The 23,877-nt window shown below is 38.0% G+C and overlaps 1 protein-coding gene across 10 annotated transcripts in view; it reads right to left on the reverse strand.

Annotated features, from left to right (window-relative positions):
• DLGAP1 (DLG associated protein 1) overlaps positions 1–23,877 on the reverse strand; it is a 428,837-nt gene that overhangs the window by 252,378 nt on the left and 152,582 nt on the right. For 2 of the 10 annotated variants that reach the window (XM_054694171.1, XM_054694172.1), the window contains exon 2: positions 10,033–10,146. The exons of the other annotated variants lie outside the window; for them this stretch is intronic. In XM_054694171.1, the coding sequence (XP_054550146.1) occupies positions 10,033–10,146 (114 nt within the window). The remainder of the gene's footprint in view (positions 1–10,032; positions 10,147–23,877) is intronic. 10 annotated transcript variants of the gene reach the window in all.

The following is a 23,877-nucleotide window of genomic DNA, read 5'->3' on the forward strand; positions in this document are numbered from 1 at the left end:
AGAATGCTGTATGGCAGCTCCATTCTGAGTAGACTGAGGAACCTCCAGACAGCTTTCCACAATGGTTGGACCAGTTTGCACTCCCATCAGCAGTGTAGGAGAGTTCCTTTTTTACCACATCCTCACCAACATTAGTTATTATTATTATTATTTTTTAAGGATTTATTTATACAAGCACTGGGTACAGTCAGAAGCGTGGGAGGGTGAGAGAATTCACCAGAGCTAGAGCGGGGAGCAGAGCAGGCAGAAGGACTGAAGCATACTGCTGAGGGGAGCAGCGGGCAGCAGGAGAGGTCTGCACGCCATGCGGGACCCTCCTCCCGTGACCGGGGAGCAGCCGGGGATCGAACCGGCACCGCAGAGGCAGCGGGCAGCTTCTCAACCCAGTGCTCAACTGCTGCGCCACCGGGAAGGCCCTGTTTTTTTTTTTTTTTTTGATATGTGCCATTCTTACTGGTGTAAGGTGGTATCTCAGTGTGGTTTTGATTTGCATTTCCCTGATGATCAGGTATGTTGAACATTTTTTCATATGCTTGTAGGGATCTACCCAAAGGACACAAAAACAGTGTTTCAAAAGATCACCTGTACACCTATGTTTATTGCAGCACTATTTACAATAGGTAAAACCTGGAAACAACCCAAATGCCCAAAAATAGATGACTGGATCAAGAAGATGTGGCATATATACACAATGGAATATTACTCAGCAATCAAAAAAGATAAACTCATGCCATTCACAGCAATGTGGACGGAGCCAGAAGGAATTATGCTCAGTGAAATAAGGCAGAAGGAAAAAGAAAAATATCGGATGGTTTCACTTATAACAGGAATATACAGGAACCAAATAAGACATCAGTGTAAAAAAATAATAATAACAGTACAAAAAACAACAAAGCAAAAACAGACAATTATACACCAGAGACACACTGCAGGGGTGGAGGAGGGAGAGGGGTGAGAGGGAGGGAGGGAGGAGCACAGGGGACTGTGATGATGGGGCATGGGTGCCTTGGGGAAGGAAATTCTATGGGGACTCAATCTGAGGGGGTGGGGGAAGCAAATATTGTCTAAAAAATTGTAAAAAATGATAAATGTTAAAATAAAAAAATGAAAGGAAAATAAAAAAAATGAAATGCAAGAATGCTTCTGTTTTCTCTACATATACACTATGCCTTTCATTTTCACCATCTTATATCCAATCTCCTTTCTTAAACCAATGGTCTATATTGGCTACACTGGATTCCCAGTTTCTATTCTTTCTGAGTCCCTCTTGGTTTAGATTTCACCTCCATAGATATGCTTGAGATACTTTTTCAGTGATATCTTTGGGAAGTTAGTGACATTTCTTCATATGTTTTCTTTTGGCTTTTACACACACACATACACACACAACCTCTTATGAGTTTCTTTACTTACCTAATGTAGCTAGTATTTATTGGAATTGTTCTTTTCTGCTTGCTTTACTGGATTCTACTCTAAGTTCCCAATTGTGGGTACCACACAAGATAATGTTCTCAGTATGCTTTTTCTCCCTTTCTATAACCATTTTCTTTAATTCAGTGGAGTATTACACTGTACTGTAGAAGACATCTTACACCTTTCATTTTAGATTTTTCCACTTCAACATAGTCTCAGTTTAAGATCTCACTTCTCTTTCATTTCATAAAAGAAATACACAATGACCATTCTTTTTATCCAAAGAAGTAACAAACAGCTTAGAGCACACAGAAAGCTGCATAGGCTAATTCAAAGAAGACCAAAGAGTGAGAGGCTGGTTTTTGCCTTCAACATGCTTATAACAGAGAGAGAGGACAAAGCATAAATAAATTTGGGAATAGTAGCAAATTAACATTTTAGCAAGTTTCAGATTTGGTGCCACATACGGTGGTCACTAGCACCAAGGGTTATTAATAACAGTGATGGAGAAGTTAGTATCTAGGAAGTGTCCTAGAGTATCCTGGAACTGGTCAGGTTTGCAATGTTATGTTTCATCAACACAACAGCACTGGGATTTTTGTATGTTTGTAATTCTCAGATGAGAAGGAAGAGCTCAGAAAGCATAGTAAATTTACCAGAAACACATAAAGGTAGTAAAAGAACACATAACAGTACTGGGAGTCAAAGGTGCTTTTACTCCAAGGGCAGAATTAACTTAATCTAAACTTTATGATTAATAATATGAATTTTAAGACAAGTATTCAGAAACTTGTCCACAATGGCATGCACACATATTAGACATTGATTTATAAATTTTCTAGGTTCTATGTAGTGAGAAGGGATGTTCAATTAAGAAAAACACTGCTCTTTCCTCCTGAAACTATGAATTTATCTATATAATTGGAAAGTTTACATCTAGAAACATCAGGGTAAAGTGATGCTACTATTCATGGATCTGAAAACAGTGGTTTGGAGGTAACAATAAAGTGTGATTAAGCTTTACCATGTAGCTTATTTTATTTAACAGGTACTGTTCCAAACACTTTAAAATGTTAACCCATTTGGTCTAGACAGCTGAGGGATAGTATCATCATTACTATAATCATTTTACAAATGAGAAAACTGAGGATGTGATACTTTCCCCAAATCCCAGCTACAAAAAGGCAGAGTTCCACCCCAGCAACTCCTGTGCAACTAATGGTGCTGGTGACCACAATTTGATGCTCTCTTTCTAGGCTGCAATCTGTGGCGCCTACAGAACCAAGCAACTGTATTCCCAGGATACCTTTGTAATCCATCATATCTGATTCATTTACAATTTGTTAATTGTGGTAGCAACAATGTAGCATTTTCATTTTTTTAGCTAAACAGTCTTGAAATCACCATAGCAACAATGGAGCTTTCTTAGGGAAATTACACATGTTGAGAATAGTCTTGTTTTCCTTCATTTGGGAGGTGACTCACTGTAAAGATATCATCGTGTTCAGAACCTCATTATTGCTATCACATTTTATAAATTAAGTTGAACAGAAAGGGTCATAGATGATGCTGATAACGTGTTATTTCTCAGTACTTGGCACACAGTTCGTAAGCATTGCTCTCTGGAATATGTCAGAGGCTAGTGACAAACTTTTAGCTCTCATCACTTATGAAACAAAACATGACAAATTTCTGTTTGGGTGCTTGTTTTTTTTCCAAAGTTAGATTATGGTAGATACCTGAGCTTGTATTAGAAATTGACTACAGACATTGCTAAGGGAACCAGCTGAGAATTATTACGTTGGAATGGAATTTTAAAATCAACCCATTATTCATTCACCTAAAGGTAGTATAGAACAAGATTATATAAAAAATGATACAGAAATAAGCTGTAGAAAACATGAAGAGAAACAAAGAATCAAGATCTTAGAGAAGAAAAATATTTGTTGCTGAATTCTAAGGACTGGCAATGCTGTTATAATTGAACCACAGTTTTCATTCTGAATCTTTCACACTCTAAAGCAAAGGGGATGATAGTTGTCCGGTACATGATTTTCAAAGAAAATTTGTGAGGGGTCTGGAGCATGAAATGTTTCTCCATTTTGATTGGAAAGAAAGGAGGATCATGTGGTTTCAGCCACTATTGTGATCTAGAAAAGACTCCTGTGATTTATGCTTCAATTACACAAAGAGAAAAGATTTGGGGTAATGCAAAGTAAAACCTAACATAGCAGCTGTCTGAAAAAAATCTTCATTATTACTGGTCCTAGCAGTTTAAGTGAATAGACTCTCAGGAAGAAGGATGCTGGAGCAGACAGTAAAGCAGCCTGGACGCTCAATGACAGGCTGATCCAATTTGTCCTGCTTGTATGCACCAACTGACTGAGTGGTTGGAACAACAAATGGTAAAGAAATAATAACAAAATCATTGAGATGCTACAAAAACAAAACATATAACACAACCCCCCCCAAAAAAAATAGGCAGAGTACTAAACAGACACTTCTCCAAAGAAGACATTCACACTGCAAACAGGCACATGAAAAAATGTTCACCATCACTTATTAGGGAAATGCAAATCTAGATTACCATGAGATACTATCTCATACCTGTGAGAAAGGCCTATATGGAAAAGACCAGAAACAAGCGCTGGAGAGGATGTAGAGAAAAGGGAACCCTCCTACACTGCTGGTGGAAATGCAAACTGGTCCAGTGCTTATGGAAAGCAGTATGAAGGTATCTCAAAACATTAAAGATGGATCTGCCATTTGACCCAGTAATTCCATCTTAGGCATCTACCCTCCAAAGTTCAAAAACACTAATTCAAAAGGAAACCTGCATTCCCATGATAACTGCAGTGCTATTTACTCTAACTAAACCATGATAACAACCTAAGGGCCCCAACACAGAGGAGTGGATCAAGAAAATGTGATATGTATATATACACAATAGAATATTTCTCAGTGATCAAACAAGATAAACTCATGCCATTTGTGACAATATGAATGGAGCAAGAAGGAGTAATGCTAAGTGAAATAAGTTAGGAGAAAAATAAATACAGGATGGTGTCACTAATATGTGGACTATAAAGTACCTAAACTAAGAGCCATATAAAGAAAAGCTTAAAAACTAACCCTTGATAGCTGACTACAGAACTGAAGCACCAAAGGAGGAGGAGTAAGAACAATGATGGAAAGAAGCACAATGGACTATGGTGGTGATTTGGTGGTAGCTGCACTGTGGCTGCAAAACTTGATGGTGGTATCTAAATATTACCTCAATTAAAAATTCATTATTTAATATTAAAAAAAATAAAATCATTCTAATAAAGGTGGGTTTAACAATAGTCATGGCTTAGAGAAAAACATGTTTTTTTTAAAAAATATTTATTTATTTATTTATTTATTTATTTATACAAGCACTGGGTACAGTCAGAAGTGTGGGAGGGTGAGAGAATTCACCAGAGCCAGAGCAGGGAACAGAACAGGCAGACTGACGAAGTACACTGCTGAGAGGAGCAGCGCGCATCAGGAGAGGTCTGCCGTGCCATGTGGGACCCTCACCGGTGGCCGAGGATCGAACCGGTGCTGCAGAGGGTGCGGGCAGCTTCGAAGCCCAGCGCTCAACTGCTATGCCACCAGGGGAGGCCCAAAAAACATGTTATTTTTAAGGCATTTGTTTAAGTGTTAAAGTTCCAATGGAGAATTTTATTTCTGATAAAAGAGGATTAGTGTGCATTCTTCTATTTCAGGTGCAGCCAGTCTATAACTTGTCTCATGGTATCATTCAGAAGTACAGAAAACCTACCTCTGTCTAAGAAATGGTTATAGCCAAGTGCTACCATTCTCTAATTATAGGAAGAGAACGTTTCCTTATTTGAAATAGTGCCAAGGCCACTGAATGATGGGCCATTTTAATGACATCTATAGTCTATTCAGTCACAGAACAGGAGAAAATTCACTACCACCTAACAGGGCATACTTATATTTTCTGTCTCCCTCTGTAACTGTCTCCTTGTTTCCCTTCTTTCTGCACTTTTGTAAGTGCTTTTTGCTTAACTTTCCAGCCATGGGCTGGGTACTGGGGATATACAGTGAACAATACAATCATCGATCCTATGCTGTGGGGCTTACAGGAAAGCAGGAGAAGAAAGAAAAGGGTATAAAGGCCAAGCATACTGGTGCATGAACAAGATAATTTCAGGAACCACAAATGCCATTAGGAAAATAAGGTAGAGTGCTGTGACAATGTGGCTGGAGAGGGACTCCTTTCACTTGTTCCTCAGAGAAGTCACCAGGAAGAGGTAGATCTGGTGACAAAGGAACCAACCATGAGGAGAGCTGGGGGAAGAGCTTCCAGGCAGAGGGATGAAGTCAGTGCAGTCTCTAGAGAACAATAAGCTTGCTGTAATGAAGGCCTAGGAATGAACATGCTAAAGTGTACTGAGCAACAGGGAAGTGATATGAGGAGACTGGCAAGCTGAGACCAGGTCATGCAGAATCCTGTAAAGCCCAGCTTGAAACTTCCTTCAAGTCTGAACTCAACAATCTCAATGCTCCCTCTAACTTTTCAGTGTAAATTAATTTCCTTTTTGAAATCTACAGCATGTATGATCTACACAAGGGCAGCTACATAAGGGTATATAATACAGTCTATCACTGTACTCTATGCAACAGACTAGCTCACAGACTGGCTCCCGCTTGCCACCTGTATTTATAAATAAGGTTTCTCTGGCACTCAGCTATGCCCATCCATTATGTATTGACTATGGCTGGTTTTTAGTCACAAGGGCCAAGTTATATAGTTGTGATCAAGACTCTGTGGCTCCAAACTTGATCCACATATTCCTTCTTGTTACTTAGTTTGCATAATCATACAATGGTACTTATATACATAACTTGTTACGTGCATCTTTGTGTCATTTTATTAACTTCTGCTAAACTCACTAGAATATGGGTTGGAGGAGGAGTGGTGAAGAGCACTGCTGAAGGGTTAGTGGCATGGACTCTACAGGCACTGCCCAGGTTTGAATTTCTGCTGGGCCAGTAACCAGGTATAATTCTTGGGCAAATGAATTAACTTCTCTGTGCCTCGCTTTCCTTGCTTGATTCCAAAGTGGGAACTGCATGCCCACAAGGATGCAGGAAGTGATCAGGACAGGTTGTGGGAGTTCTGCATGACTTGTGGCACTTGGCGCATTGCCCAGCACACAGATGGTCCCTCATGATGACATTGACTTTCCAGGATGACTCTAATGCTGCTTTCAATTCCTTTGGTAACAGCAGGGCAGAAATAATTAAAATACATTAAGCGAACTTTAAATTGCTAATATATTGCTTCTTCCCATCTTTTTTAAGTGAGAGTTCCCCACCAGGAAATGCTCTACTGCTCTCTGTCCTGGGGACACATATCTGTTCTGTGAGACTGAGAGGGGAGCCCACTTTCTTGAACCAGCTGAAGCTTGTCTGGCTTCACAGTGATAGAAATTCAAATGCCTCCTCTGGTTTGCCATGCAGAAACCTTAGGAAAAAAGAAACTCATGCAACAACTATTTTTGCATTAGGGTTTTTAAAAAAACTTTGATCCTCATCTACACTCCAGGTATATGGGGACTGGCAGGGCCAGCAACTGGGGGTCAGGAGGGTCCTAGCTGCATGGAGGTCCTGCTCTATGCAGCGCTTAGTCCTAGAGGTGAGGGAGAGGTTGGAAAAGGTAAAGCTTCCTACTATTCTCTTGCTTTTGCTAGGGCCTGCTACATTACCAGAAACATAACAGGTTTCTACCCAGAATTGTGACACTGAATGAATGAATTCCAACACCAGTTTGCTTTCACTCATTGTGTCACTTTGAAGTCACTTTACTTCTTTTTTTGATGCACTTTTTCACCTGTAAAATGGGGCTGATAATGTGTAATAAAAAGGGATAATGTGTGTGAATATAGTTTGTGAATGTCAAAACATCATAAGTATAAGAGTAAAGGTTAAAAGCTTTTCCTTCATGATTACTTTTAAAGTGTGGTGAGCTATAAATATTGTGAGGATTAAAAAGCAGTGATATTTTAGGTGCCATCCTTCTATTTATTAAAGTAGATATTCTAGTACAAGACTATAAATGCAGATGGAATACACATGTAACCCTATAGAGAAATATAAAAATTCCACATACATATCTTCTATGGTAAGAAATCGACTCTTTGAATTTGGTTCACAGGTCCAAAAATATATTTATCTTTCTTTTAGGCTCTTTGGAAGTGGATTATCTTCTGGGGCTGCCAACTTTTTATTTGTTTCTGTTTTGACAGATAATTATACTAGTTCTGGCATATTTGTGAGCTAAAGCTATAATGAGATAGGGGCCCTTAAAATAATCTTTCCCATTGGAAACCTTTAATGGTGATATGATTCAAGGTAATACCTCCTATTCTGAATGTCTCACACACTTTGCTCATTTTGGGGGGATGGGTGATCCTATCCCCACTTGATTAATAAAACTTCCATTTTGAATAGACTAGGACTCTTACTTTTACCATTCTTCAGCTTTCCTCTAAGATCAAAATACCAACCAACCCCTCAGTAATTCTGGTACCACTAAGAAAGAAAGAAATTTAATGGTTCCAATTAAATTCAGACACACATAGATTATATGATGTATCCCAGTAGCAAAGATGCAAAAATGTGGAAAATCTGGAGCTTAGAATTACATACTTTTTAAAAATTTATGTACAAAATTAGCAGAAGAAATGGTTGAATTCTTGTATAGTAATTAGAGAACTTATTGTACATAATTCTTAGTGACAAATTAACAATAACAACATTCATCTGTGTCAGCTTTTGCAAAACATATAGGAGTTCTTATTACGTCTTATGAGCCTTCCAACTTGAAGGATAAGAAGAGAAAGTATCAGCGGGTCAAATAAAACTGAGATATTAGTAGTCCAGAGATATTAGTAGTTATTCCAGGGTGCACCATATTCAATCTGGGGTCTGCCCCTCAAAGTCCAGCGATTTTTATCCCATATTTAGATTTTAACTGTCTTTTGAGTAACAACTGGTATTTTTTTGTAATCTAAAGAATGCATATTTCATATAAGAAAACAAGTTCATAGGGTTTTAAGATCTGTGTGGAGGGAAAAAATTAATAAGCAAATAAAGGATTGCATGCCTTGAAATAAAAGTTAAAAGAAACACTATTTCAGACAAAGGAAGGCTTACTTTTAAAAGGCTCTTTCAACTCTTTCAAGTGATTTGAGTCTCCACTTTGGCTGGGCTGCAATCATTACAGTGTAATTAACTGTAGATAAGAGTTAGACATTTTGTGCCAGTGATGGTCTGAGAGGCGATGGCTGGGAGATGAAGCCATGTGTGAGCGACTCTGTAACAGGGATTATCTCAGGATGGGAAGTTGGATGGTGAGGTTTGGAGTAATGAAAATGTGTGAGATTTTGGGAAATCTGAGAGCCACAAAAGGAATGCAAACACTTAGAAAGCCGGGACAGCTGAAATGGAGCATGTTTCCTGAAATAGACCAGGGTAGGCTGGTGTGATTCTGTTAGCAGTTCCAGATTACAGAGATTTGGAAAGAAAACTCAGGTACCTATGGCTGAGGTGGGATTTAAAGCCAAGTTCTATTTTGTCAGGAACAAAAAATGTTGGGAGAAAGGACTCAGATATCTGATTAGTTAGAAATAAAGTCAATATAGGCAAGGGAGAGCAGTGAATAAATTTGTGGGACTCAATAACAGATTTATATTTGCAAGGCTACCCTCTCTGTGGCTGCTGTTTTTTTTCCCCACGCACAGGGTTTTTCAATGAAAGCAACCAGGTAAGTGAGGACACTTGGCTATGGTTGAGCGGAGAATGTACCTGGCCTTTCCGGAGCTTGAGGGGGAAGGCTAAATATGAGGAGGGGAAACTAGGGATTTTATATTTATGGAATCATCTGACATATATGAAATAATCTCAAAGGGCTGGAATTGAGACTATGTAATTCTATTTTAATGTATCCGCAGTCCTATAAAAAACAGGCATTATAATGTCCATTTTACTGTTGCAAAACTGAGACTCAAAAAGCTGAAATGATTTGCCCAAGGGTCATAATAATGAGCAGGCATCTGAATTTATCTGACACTAAGGTTTTAATAATATCATTCTGCCTCTGATAAATGTATGTTGATTTAGTAAATCAACAAAGAAACTTAAAAAAATGGTGTGTATGCTCCCACTCAACTGTATTGTTTTTTAAATGTAACTATTGAAATAAGCACAAATATTATCTTGTCATGAATTTCTCTGCACTGATAAAGAAGATATAAAATAATACCTAAAATATTTATGAAGTAAAACATTTGCTGTCTCACTGTTTTGTGGCTCTCTTGCCAGCTGTTGTGATCAGTTACAGCTGGACGTTTTGGGAGAATCAGAAAACTTGCAGAATAGCTACACCTTTTAAGGATGGCTTTTGGGTCTACAAACACCCCAGTGCTTTTTTTATGCCTTTTCTTCTTTGTTCTTTTTAGCATTTGTAAGAAGCCTTCACCCTGGATTTCAAGTTCCTGCCTATAGATGGCTTTAATGTATTGGCCTTCTAAGCACTTTTAGTGAGCTCTCAGATTCCCTACTCACTCGGCTCCTTTGCATCTTCTTTGCAGCTGGGAGAACTGCTTTTCTGCTCCACACAGCTTTCAACTTGACAAATGCGACTTGGCATAAATGTCCCTGTAGCCTTTTTAGTTTGCTCTTCTCATAGCAAAAGCAGAAAAAAAGAGCAAGAATAGGAAAATTACAATTACGTGATGTGCAGATCCCAAGGTCTGATTGGTGTTTTCCAATCAGATTTCCCTGGCAACCATGATTTCTAACCCCCCTTGAAGCCCGAAGGTGGTATAAAACTTAATTTGCTTGAGATTGCTTAGAAATTACCTTTTAAGGGCAAGAGTAAATACCTACCTCTTTTTAAAAAGGCTCGCAGTCTTTGCCACATCTCCCTCCAAATAACACTTTTAAACATTCTTGAACAGAACTTGTAAACAGTGCTGTGCGCTGGTAATCTCTGACTGTGGCCCTACGGAGTTATTCTCACCCATCGACATTTATAAGGATCTGTAGGGTACACAGTACCATAGCAGGTGCCAGGTACATACACCAAAAGCATTTCATAAAACAGTCTCTGGTCTCAAAGGGGTTTATAAGTTTTAAGTGGATCAGGCAAATCTGGGGGGATGGATGAAGAAAAAGGGTAAAAATAGCTTTAATGCAAATCAAACTGAGTTGAGTATTAAATTTCAGGACCTCTGCATTACCTACTGGGTTTATGGTTTGTTCTTATAAATCTCCTTCCCTGGAGGTAAAATTGTTCCTTAAGAATTGAATGTGTGTGCATGGAGTGCATGGATGCCATTGAGAAATGGCGCTGCAGGAGCAGGGCAGAGAGGAAAGTTCTGTGACCCTCAAAGGAGAGGAGGGATCCACAGGCCTTTAGGGGTATGGTAGAAAATATTACTGAGGTGGTGGTTGACATCAAAGGGGGCACTGTTTGTGGAGAAGATGCCCTTGGGATTAATTAAGATACTATACTCCAGTTTGATGTGAAGTTAGGTGAGGAGAATGAATTTTACTAAATGTCCACTCTGTATTTTGACTCTAGTGGACATGTGTGGGTTCTCTGCTCTCATTCCATATCATGTTCTTTTAGTTACATTTCTGTGATTCTGCTTTGGGGAAACCTTTTCCCCACTCAAGATTCACATGTTTCAGGAGTAGCGCAGGGACAAGCTCAGTCAATCAGCATGTTATATTCTCCAGCTGCTTGCTTGGGCTGTGAATCAATTATGTGTCAGGACTATTCAATCAGCAAACATCTCTGAAACTTTGCTCGATGCTGGAACAGATATTTTCCTCTCTCATTCAGTATATCCACAGGGAAGCAAATCAACCTTAGGACCTACGACACAAACATCTCATATAATACAACAGCCCAATGCTGTTATTAATCCCATTGTGAAGATGAGAAAATTGAGTCTTAGTGCTATTAAATAACTTGCACTAAATCTTACAGCTAAAAAGTCATAGTTGAGAGGCAGTTGTATGTCGTTCAAATGTCTATTCTCTCTTCATTACACCGTATATCTGTCTCTAAGCTTTAAAACAGTAATTTTCTATTGAACATAAAACTCAAGAGTTATATTGCTGGGTGATGCATGCTATAACATTTTGAAAACTGTAACAAGTAGTGATGAGTGGAAAAACCAAAAAGCTTTAAAAAGCAATGTTCACAGAATGCCACCATTCAGTGGTTATAGTTGGGTACCAGTCTTAGTGAAATATAAGAAAGGACATACATGTCCTAAAAGATCATAAGATAAAAACAAAAAAAAGTTTAGGTATAAAGTTTAGGTATTAGATATTCAATAAATATATTTCAATTAGTTATATAATTTAGAGTCCTTTCTTGGTTTTTAATGCAACTATTTCTAACATTACTTACTGGGATATTGGAGGTATACCTGTTGGCTTGGAGTGACAAAGTGAGCCATTATATGTTTCCCATTATGGTTGTAATCACATGGTAGTGTCTGTCCACCATGTCCCCTGTGGTTAGTAACTGTAATTCCAAAAACTGAATTCCCTTCCTGGTGTTCAGAAACAGAGACATGGGTAGAAGTCTAGTGATGTTTCTCTTGCCATCAACAGAAACTCAGATATAGAAATATCATTCATTGAAACTGAATTTTGGGGTTACCACAATATTAAAAACTTTTGGCATGTCTGAGATCCCGCTAATTATCAAATGACTATGAATACTGATCTTTTCCCTTAGACCTTAAATCTGATATTGATATAAACATAAAATAGTATGGGCATTTTCAAAATGCTAACGAATATGGATCTTTTTCCTTAGAACTGAAGTCTGACAATATTACGAATAAATGATATGGCTTAGAGTATATAAAATAACAGTATAAAATATCAAATCAATCATTTCCAGTACTAACAGTTGATTTAAAAATTATGAATTCTGAAGTAAATTTCAGGAATTTTTTTTCTTTATTTGATGATTAGTTTGGGGATACCAGTTTCTCATATGAGGTTATAAATTACTATACTTGTGAATCATTAACTTGCTATTTGGCATTTATAAAAAAATAGATAAGAAGAGCTATGACTCAAAATTTCCTACTTTTCAACACTATCATCTGGTTACTATTACAGTTTTGACTTTTTATTCCAAGTTACACTCACAAAACCTAAAAGTATACTGCAAGTAAGTCAAAATAGAATCTTTCCTTCAAAAATTCCATTCACTTAAATTCAACAAGGTCATCATCTTTCAAATTTGTGAATCTAGTTCTTGTTCTTCATTTACAAAGAAACCCAAATAATATTTCAGGTGTAATACTAAATTCCACTTTATTATTGAGGATTTCAACCCACTTCCTCTGGGCAGCATGATTATTTAGAACTAACAGTTGTCACACACTCATGCTCACAGATGAGTGTGATCACTATCTAAACCAGTATTTACCAACTAGCTTAAAAATCCTATTAAAAGGAAATGCCCCAACAGGATTCAAGGTAATGTTTCTTGACCATACTTTATAATGGTATACTATTAGTGGCTAATTAAGCTGAAGTTAAAAGTATCACTTCTTTTTCCAAGATGTTGTGAAGACATCCATTTTTTTATTCAATGGATACTTATTAAACATTATGATTTACATATGGGGATACAGTAATATATTAACAGAAGTAACATCTGTCTCCATGAGGAAGTCAGCCATTAGTAAAATAAGATGTATACATTTGGGGCCTCCCCGGTGGCGCAGTGGTTGAGCGCTGGGTTGCGAAGCTGCCCTCAGCCTCTGCGGCGCAGGTTCGATCCCCGGCTGCTCCCTGGCCACCAGAGGAGGGTCCCACATGGCGCGCAGACCTCTCCTGCCGCCCGCTGCTCCCCTCAGCAGTGTACTTCGGTCCTTCTGCCTGTTCTGCTCCCCGCTCTGGCTCTGGTGAATCCTCTCACCCTCCCGCGCTTCTGACTGTACCCAGTGCATGTATAAACAAACAAAACAAACAAATAAATAAATAAAACATGCCTCTATAAAAAAAAAAAAAAAAAAAAAAGATGTATACATTTGTTGGTGGCCTGTGCCAGGGGAACGAGAAGTCGAGGCTGGAAGAGTAGAGTGTGTGTGGAATGTGTGTGGAAAGCCACATTGAGAAGGTGACCTCATCAAATGGGGGAGGGTTAAGCCTTCGGATCTATAGGAAGGGTGATCAAGAAGGAAAAGAGAGTGAGAGGGTCCTGAGCAGAGACACGCCCACAATGCTGACATGCCCACAATGCAGGTGATGGAACAGAATGGGAGGAGATGGAAGGTGAGCACAGAGTGATGACAGACCAGTGTGGCATCCTGATCAAGAGCACTTTGTTGGCCACAGGGACTGTAGCTTTTACTCAGAGTGGGATGGGAATAGATTCAGAGTTTTGATGAGAGATGTGACATATTTTGGCTTTAGAGGATCACTTAGGTTGCTGAGTTGAGAATAATTAGCTAGGGATCAGGTAGAACTGGAAGTACCAACCAGGAGGCCAATGCAATAAGCCAGACTAGAATTGAGGGTGAGGAGTTGTGGTAGTGGCATCAGAAGAAGACTGGGAAGAGATTTCTTAATGATGATTCGGATGTGGGGATTGAGAGAAGGAGAGAATGAGGATGATTCCAAGGTTTCTGGACTGATGAACGGGGAGCCTGAATTCCCATTGCTGAGATGGGGAGCCTGAGGGAGGTACAGACCAGGAGGAGGTCAGTTTGGGACATATAAAGTTTGAGACAAGTGTTATGAGCTGTGCTCATTCAGGATCAGCAGATGGGGACCTAAGAAGGAACAGTCAAGCCCCTTTGAGAAGGATCAACAAGATATGTTGTCCTAGAAGCAAAATGAAGTAACGTTTTCAAGGAGGAAGGAATAATGAACTGTCACCGTGATTTTTTCGTGGTCTTAATCCCACTGGGACACTAAATCAGCAGCATTCATTTCACCTCTTTGTCATTAGCTGTTTCATATAAGAGTTCTCTGTTCATTAATTAGCTTTATCTTCCCAGCAAGATGCAAACTTCTTGAGAGTAAGGTTTTTTACCCCCTCTCTCTAGAGTGATAGCTTTTAATGAGTTTTTGACTACACTTCACAGTAAGAAATACATCTTACTTTGGAAATCAGTATATGTATATATACAGCTGAAAGAAAGACTGCATGTCACATACTCTATCTTCTATTGTAGTCCATTTAATTAAAAATAGTATTGACAGTGATCCACTGAATTGACTTCACTAAACACTAATGGTTGCAACTATTGATTTGAAAAACACTGCTTTTAGATCATCCAGCATAGAGCACCAGCCACCACATGCCATGTTCTTTGTTAAGCAGAGACATTATTCATCTTTGTTTTTCCCTAAGTACCTTCTGTAAAGTAAATGCTTAATACGTGCTAGTTGATGAATAGCCTTGAGGCCCTAAAGTAATACTTCTTGAATTAAGCTCACTGGCCCTTAGTTATCTTTACTTTTACTGATTATACTTGTGTAGAAGCATATTTAACACCTATCTATCTTTAGAATGCTGGCAGACAGGAGTATGTTTTTGAATGGGTAGTTGAGAGTGAGAGTATGCACCAACCAGAGTTAGAGATACCCCACCAGATGCAGTGAGTCTACCAGTGGGGTCAGAAGCAAGCAAAAGCACGCAGCCTGATGGGGTTCAAAATAGTTCAAAAAGTTAAACTAAATCACTAACTAATTTAATGAAAAAAAAAAAAAGACTTCATTCACCTTAGAACAATCCTGTCTTTGATTCTAATTGATATGGTATTTGATGTCAATATGAAACATCTATCATTTAGGAACCAGGGGAAAAACTGCTAAATATCCATGACCTGAACAGATGACAAAAAATCATTAGTAGTAACAAGTATTAGCATTTTGAAGTGTCCAACTATAGCCATGGTGTGTAATTCAACCTAGACATTTAATTGAAGGAATCTTTAAAATAAGAGCCTGGAACATGGTGAACTCTCATCACAGGTTACATGGTATTTAAATTCTTCCCCACACAGCACACCTATAGAGGTGGCACAAAAGAAAATGTAGTTCACTGTGCAAGTCTTATCAGGTAGTTCTTCACTTACAGGGAAGGAGCAGGTTACCTTAACATCTTTTAACCTTAGCATTCTTAAACTTACAATGAGGATCATATCACATAGTTTCAGGATTTACTGTAAGAATAAAAATGACATAAAACCACATACATAAAGGGCCTCCCCGGTGGCGCAACGGGTTGAGCGCAGCGCTGTGATGCTGTCTGCAACCTCTGCAGCACAGGTTCAATTCCTGGCCGGCCAGGGAGATACCCACATGGTGTGGTAGAGCTCTCCCATTGTACCCGCTGCTCCCCTCAGCAATGCTTCTGGGTCCATCTGCCTGTTCTGCTCCCTGCTCTGTCTCTGGTGAATCCTCTTACTCTTCCGCACCTCTGGCCTGTACCCCAGCTCTTGTATAAAAATAAATAAATATTAAAAAAAACCCACATACATATAGTGTCTATTAAATAAAATCTTGTTTTTAGAATCAGAAGGTATCTTCATGTAGAAATTATGTCCTAAGTGGTGGTTAAGTTCTCTGTGGGGACAACTTCTACAGTGTATTTAATTAATAACAGAGTTGAACCCAGATGGAATATGCACCAGTTCTAAGGAATGTTGGGGTGGAAGGGTTGGGGTGGAGAAGATCAGTACACTGGAGGGCATTCCCAGAGCCCCATGCATAAGGATTGGTAGATCAGCCAGGGTGCTCAGAGCACAACAGATTCCTGTTAAGGATTGACTCATAAGATTGTGGTGAGAGGCAAAGGTGAAATGAGTAGGGCAGACCTGTAAACTGGAAACCCTGGAAACTGCACCAAGCTGGAGCTGCTCCTGCAGCCTTGATGCTGACTTTCTTTCTTTTTTTAACTTTTTTTTTTCTTTTCAAGATTTATTTATTTATTTATACAAGCACTGGGTACAGTTAGAAGTGCAGGAGGGTGAGAGAATTCACCAGAGTCAGAGAGGAGAGCAGAGCAGGCAGACTGATGAAGTACACTGCTGAGGGGAGCAGCGGGCAGCAGGAGAGGTCTGCGCGCCATGTGGGACCCTCGCCCAGCAGCCGGGGATTGAACCGGCGCTGCAGAGGCTGCGGGCAGCTTCGCAACCCAGCGCTCAACCTCTGCGCCACTGGGGAGGCCCTTGAGGCTGACTTTCTACTTAGGCATGCCTCAACTTGGTTCTTAGAACTTTCAACTGATTGAATAAGGCTGGCCTACATTATCAAGGCTAATAGCCTTTATTTAGAGTTAACTGATAGTAAACATTGTCCATACCTACAAAATTCCCTCAGTGTGACACCTAGATTAGTGTTTGATTAACAATGGGCCACTCTTGCCTAGTTAGGCGTCCGCAATTAACTAACATCACAGTTGGGAACTTGAACAGCAGGTTCTGGGAAACTGAGTGTAAGAATCCAAGAGATAGAGACACTTTGATATACAGGTTCTCTTCAGTCACGAGCTGTATGTGCTCCATTCGTTCTGTAAGGACCTCATTTGGCAGTGAACCTTCAGTGCACTGGCCTTGCATCCAGTGCCCAGCAGAGTGCCTGGCACATCAATGGACTTGATAGGGTCTTAAGAGTAAGGGAATCATTTATGAACTTTTGGCTTCCTGTTGACAAGTAAACATGAAAATCTAGTCCTAGTCACCTGAAACACCACACCACATAGCATAAACAGGAATTTCACCCAACCGGTCTGTTAAGTCTTTCTACATTCTGAAAGACCAAGAATTCTATAATGAACGACTTCAATAAAATGAATATGGAACTAACCTAGAATAAAAAAGATTTATTCTAACAACATGCACATACTACTAATGTAATACATAACATGCTTTTAAAACCATTTGCTTATAAATCTATCTCACCTATGAATCTGTAAGCAATTTGAGGGAAGGGATGATGTCACTCATCTCATAGAAACTGTCTTATTCAAAGAAAGTGAAAATCAAAATCAACAAACAACTATGAACCAGAGACACTTTTTGGGCAGTGGGGGGCGGGAGGGGAGGGATTGGGGTCAGAATGGGGGGGTTGCAATTGTATGGGGAATATAAAAACAAAATTTATTATTTAAAAAAATATAAACAATACAATTTATTGCTGAAAAAAAAAAAGAAACTGTCTTATTCATACCTGTATTCCCAGTTCTAAGCAGAATATTACATCAGATAAATAGAATTAAAATGAGATTAATAGCTAACAAAATCTTTTATTAAATAGCTGAGTTATACCTGATTTGTTAATCAGTTGAAAAATAATAATGGGATCTTTAGTTCTGGATTTCCCAGAACTAAACCTAGCATCTAATTGCACAAGAAGGAGGGACCTCTTTTTTTTTTTTTAAGATTTTATTTATTTTTGCGTAGATGAATTGAAGTACATGCTAGAGGGTGCATGGAGAGAGGATTCACTAGAAACAGAGTGGGGAGCAGAACAGGCAAATCTACTGAGATACACTGCTGAGGGGAGCAATGGACAAGATAGGAGAGGTCTGCTGCCATATGAGGGTTAGCACCCTGGCCAGGCTGTTGTGATGGGCCTTCGCAGTGGTAGTGCACTGAGACTTAACCCTTAGGCTACCAGGGAAGCCCAGGAGGACCCTGTTTTGATGAAATTACTGGGTGAAGAGGGTAAGAGCATGCTGGTGGGTTTGAGGGGCAGAGGCATAACCAGCATCTAGGGGCTAGGCTTTGATGACCTCCAGGGGATGCAGCTGGATATTTCTATAGTTTTCAGGGATCCATAACCACATATCTCTCACAGCAGGGTCAACTGAACCCCACAGGGCCCACAGAATCCCATCACTAGTTCATGGCAAGATCAGTTAAGCAGAATTCTAAAATTGTTATTTCACTCAGTATATTCCAAAGCACAATTTATCAATCATTCATTTTTAGAAATGCTCTGTGAGACAGGGTTCAAAGACAGAAATTTAGGAGATGCTCTGTTGCACTGACCCTTAGAGAGTTGCCATCCATATTAGCATCCGAAGGATTCCAGGATGTCTGCCAATAAAGGAACCGAGTGTATTACTCAGTGTATCAAATTCAAGTCCTTTTCTTCACATGAACTTCTATTTATATCATGCATTGGCAAATGTCAACCCTTTCATTTACAAATTAAGAAAGGGACACCCAGAATATAAATTATAGTTTATATATGGCTAGTTAGTGGCAGAATTGGGCTAGAATTCAACTCTCTTCTCTCCTGGGTCTATGTGTTTTCATCTTCATCATATTGTAACTATCCACTGAACTCAACAATATTAAAAAATGCTTACCTATATGAAATTTTTTGAATAATTTGTAAAGCTGTTTTGGCCTTCCTGTGTGGACATGTAAAGGACAAAAGCAGATGATAGTTCCTATGTATAAAAAGGAAGAACATAACAAATCTCCGTCTTTTGTGTCAAGCCAATGCTATTATTTGTTTCATTCAAGAAATGTATACAAATGGCATTTAGTAATAAAGAATTGAAAATAGGTATGTGTAATACCTATGTGTAATAAAGAATTATGTAATAAAGAATTGAAAATAGGTATGTGCACTAGCACTTGCATTTTATATCATGAACCTAAACCATACCAACCTTTTATGGTGAAAACTGTAATGCATACAAAACTGAATAAAACTGAATGTCTTATTCAAGATAAATGATTCTCTTTGTGTTCAGAAGAACTTATACTACAGGAATTCACATTTCATTATTCCTTCTATCATCAAATATTGCCTGGAATTCAGTCTTCAGAAGTCTCTCTCTCACACATACATGAATGCATATGTACAGTTCATTTTCAATGTTGGTGTTTCTCCTTTTGCAGAAGTCAGGAATGACCTTAGACAGCGGCAATTCAGATGTATTTCAGTTGAGCAAGTTTTTTTTTTTTTTTTTGGACCTTTATTTCTTTTGTTACCTGTTTGGTAATGAGTCAAACTGACCTACTTCAGGTTTTTAAGCTTTCACACTTCCTGGTAACAATGCTGACTCTGCAATTCATGTATACCTCACTGCAGTTGAATGACTGAGCACTTAATCTCCCACTTGTTTACAATTGTTGGTGCAAAGTAAAAATGTCTGGTTTAATAGGAAGGCATTAAATTAAACTCAATTTATGATATCCCATTAGACATAAAGGAACTATTTTCTTATTTGAGACAGTTTTAGACAATAGCAGATGAAAACAAAACAAAATAAGCAGGTATGTTAGAATGTACACAGGGACCTTTTTTTTTTAAAAAGGACATAATTCTTAAATCAGAAAAAAATATGAAGTAGCTTTCTAGTTTCTATACACATCGATTAAATGTCAATGGAAGAAAGTTGACAGAATACAGCAAGGGGGGGGGTCATTGTGGGGTGGGAATAGGTGGGGAAAGGGGCATCTTGATGCTACAACCACCGAAGTAGAATGGGTAAGATGACATTTTCCCCCATATAACCAGCCATCTGGCAACTCAAATATCTTCCCTTGTTCTATCTAAGGTGCTCCTAGAGGTAAATTTTGAACTTATTTCAGTTGCAATAAATAAATGGGGCACTGAAGCAAGAGAAAGCCATAAGCGATTTTCCCTCTCTCTGTGTTTTTTAGGGATGACTTTCTGAACAGAAATCCCATAAGCAACAGGTGATTTTTCTGCACAATTTTGTGGAAGGCAAAATTTTCTCAAATTTTCCGTGAATGGAGAAATACAGTTATTTGCTCAGTTTTGATATACAAATCATTGTTCCTTTTCTTCTGTTGCATGGTAACTTAAAGGAGACATAAAATTGTGTCCAGGTGATATTTGGGTATCACAAAATAGTTACATCAGAAGTTTCTAGCACATGTGCTCAATAAAAGTAGAGGGAAACTGGAGCACCTGTGCTTCTTCTCTTTTGGGAACATTATCATGGAATAATCTAGGAGGATTCAAGTCAGATGAAATTTTAATATTTATATTAAGGTAGTTGAGAATGTAGATTTACAAATGATAGTCTACCTCAGTGTAAAAATTCTATTATTGTATTAATTTAATCAACAATAATGATTCACAACCCATTTCTAAAGAAATGATGCTATAAGGGAAAATTTAAATATTTAAAAATAATATCTGCAATTTATTCAACAGATAAAGTGGAATAAAGATTTACTAGGGGATTCATTATGACAGTGCCTGTAAAATGTGATCATAAATCATTTTGCTTAAAATGTATTACTACCATGCTGGTTCCTTTAATACTTAATGTCAAAATATAGTAGAACGTGGTTTTCAGGAAAGCAGGGATTTTATTTTGTTCAATTTTGCATTCTCGGTATCTGGAAGTCTGTCTTGCACATGGGAGGTATCATTAAACATTAGCTGAATGAATGAGTCCTCATTCATTGGGGTATGATATAGCTTTTAAAAAAGAAAGAGGTGATCTATATATACTGATGTGAATGAAGACTAGTGTTGTAAAGTAAAAAGTGAAGCACTGAACAGTATTTATGGCATATACTAGTTTGTTAAAAAAGAAGAAAATGTGTGTGTGAGTATGTGTGTGTGTGTGTACATACATATATACATATACATTTTTGTGTTTGAATAAAACATCAGAATGAAAATGTTAAAATGACAGTGGTGGTTATCTTTCGGAAGTAGGAGTCAGGAGACTGGGGAGTTGGGGCTTTTACTTTTAACTCTTTACCATTCTGCACTGTTTGCATTTTTTTTTTTAGAATTAACATATATAACTTAAATAACAAATGAATTCTGTAGAAAAACCTCAAATCCATTTTCATGTAAAAAAACCAAAAATCTATGTAAAGACCGCAAATTCACAACAATAGATCTTATTTTAGAATCTGTGGGGTCATTATGTTATCTCAATCTGCAGATACTACTACGTCACTTGCAAAGAAAATCCAAGGAACAAATTTTAACTGGAATTTGGTGAAAGTTGGGTAGGAGAATCTGAATCTTTAGAGAACTATTATTAAACAATATATTTTGTTTTCTTATTGTTTTTCTACTTGGGTTAGAATTTTATATTTAAAGTTAAGAAAATTCACATGTAACTATATGCAAAATCCCATATGTTCTGTTTCGGTCTGCACCACTTATTTTCAACAAGATAAAATAGCAAATTTAAACTTTGAATTTTCCCATTGGGTTTAGAAGATTCAGCTGTTTATCCAGCAGCACTTTGCTTAAAAATAGATGGGATGACATTTGTGGGTGCTTTAAAAAATATTCTTTGGAGAAGAAGTAGAACTTGAATGCCACACTTACCATCTATATTACATAATAAAGGCAAGTTTTATGTTATGAGGGCTTCATAAAATTATTCTCCTTTCTAACAAATAAACTATCGCTCTTTTGGAAATAATCACAACCATTGGATGTACAAAGGAATCTCATTTAAGTTTTACTTTTCTTGTGACTGCACTTAATTTAATGAAAACTCAAATATGGTTGGAGTTTCTAATAATTGCATATGGAGATTTTTATTTTTTGTCACTTTTAACTATGTACTCTCCTCAATCATTCATTAACTATTGATTGAATGCTTGTTATGTAAAAAGCACTGTGATTACAAAAATGAATATAAATATGATTTTGCATGTATTTTACCTCACTTTATAGACCTGTGTAATAATATTTTATCAACCTGTCAAAACCAAGAAGCAGTTAATATTAGCCCTAAACCTGCTGTCATCTGATTCCACAGTGTCTAGGACAAGAATTAAAATGAGTTGAACTGAAAATATACCGTCATCCAAAATTTCAAACTAAGCAGATATATAGGAGAACTACAGTCAATTTAAGTATGAAATATTAAAATCAATGTTCTAATCTTGGTGGCATTGCTGATGGCAAGACTTATGACACCAGGAGGAAATGAAACCAAATGTATCACTTTCCCACCCAGAAAAATACACTTATCTTAGAATCGTACTGATTTTATTTATTAAAAAAATACATGTTGGGAGGAAATTGCATTTATTGGGTAATATGATAGAGGAAATCAGGTCTGTGTGAAGCATGGGTGTATGTTCTCACTATGCAACATTTTTATCCTCGATTTTAATGGAAGCTTTCTCTGACACTCATAAAAGGTAATGGGATTAGATTCTCTTTCTTCCCTCATCAAACATTCTCCCAGCCCTGAATGGTGTCTCACAGACTGCAGGTGAATGGTATTTGTCCACAGTGGAGGAACCCCAATTTTCACCCTTCCCATTATGAGAGTTGAATACCTGACCTGTGGCATTTCCAACTTGCCACCTGCTCCTGCTCAGAGGTCATTCTCTCACCTGAATCTATAGCTATGGGTAGGCAGCTTAAGAGGGAGGAAGAGCTAGTCAGCACATTCTTCCTCTCCCCTTGAAATCCACCTCTCAGAGGTAGACTAAGTAGCCCTCCTACAAGATACATTGTTTCATCACAATGTATAGTTCTGAGTGGCTTGTGGCATCCTGTAAAAATGATAATAGTGATGATGAACAACAAGGCAGGCTCTCAAAGGCCTGGGGCTGACTACAGGAGAACTCAGAAGGAGGGGAAAAATAAATCAATTTCTGACACAAAGGCAAGATTTAGCCTTTCATTAGATCCAACTGCTACATGTGAAAAAGTGTATTAATAAAATGGCACAGGGATTTTGGCAGGGGGCATACAGGCTTCCAAGATGTGTTTTTCATTTTCTTTCCAATTTTGGGTGTAATGATGTAATAGGATTTTGGAATCCAAACATATGTTATTTTCTTTCTTCTTTTCCTCTTATGTTTAAACCTCCACTATAGTGAATTAGCTCTCCCTCCTCAATAACTTGAAGTGTTTATTTCCTGTCTATAAAAATGGAGCATTTAGACAGGAGGTGATATTTAAGTGTATTCTCTTCTATGATTTCTTAAAGCTTTATTTGTGTGCAGTTATGACTCAGGTGTGAATACATCAAAAATGGCCAAGCAGTGGAGATTATTAATCTTATATATCATACAAATGCATCCTATTCATAAATAAAACTTAAAAAAATAACATTTTCAAAAACATTACAGAGACTTTCCTTTCTCCATTCAGTAGCTGTGCCTCCTTTGTCAAAGATTAACTATATTTGTGCAGGTTTATTTTTGGGCTCTTTATTCTACTCCATTGGTCTGTGCTTCAGTTTTTGTTCCAACACCATGCTGCTTTGATTATTATCCCCGTGCAGAATAGTTTGAAATCAGGGAGTGTGATATCTTCATTTATCTTCTTTCCTCTTAGGATATCTTTGGTTCTTTGGGGTCTTTTATGGTTTCATACAAATTTTAGAATTGTTTGTTCTATTTCCTTGGAAATGAAATCATTGGGATTTTG

The sequence above is a fragment of the Talpa occidentalis genome, unplaced genomic scaffold, assembly GCF_014898055.3.
Source record: "Talpa occidentalis isolate TD23 unplaced genomic scaffold, MPIMG_talOcc4v2.1 talOcc4.13, whole genome shotgun sequence".
In the NCBI taxonomy this organism is placed as follows: Eukaryota; Metazoa; Chordata; class Mammalia; order Eulipotyphla; family Talpidae; genus Talpa; species Talpa occidentalis.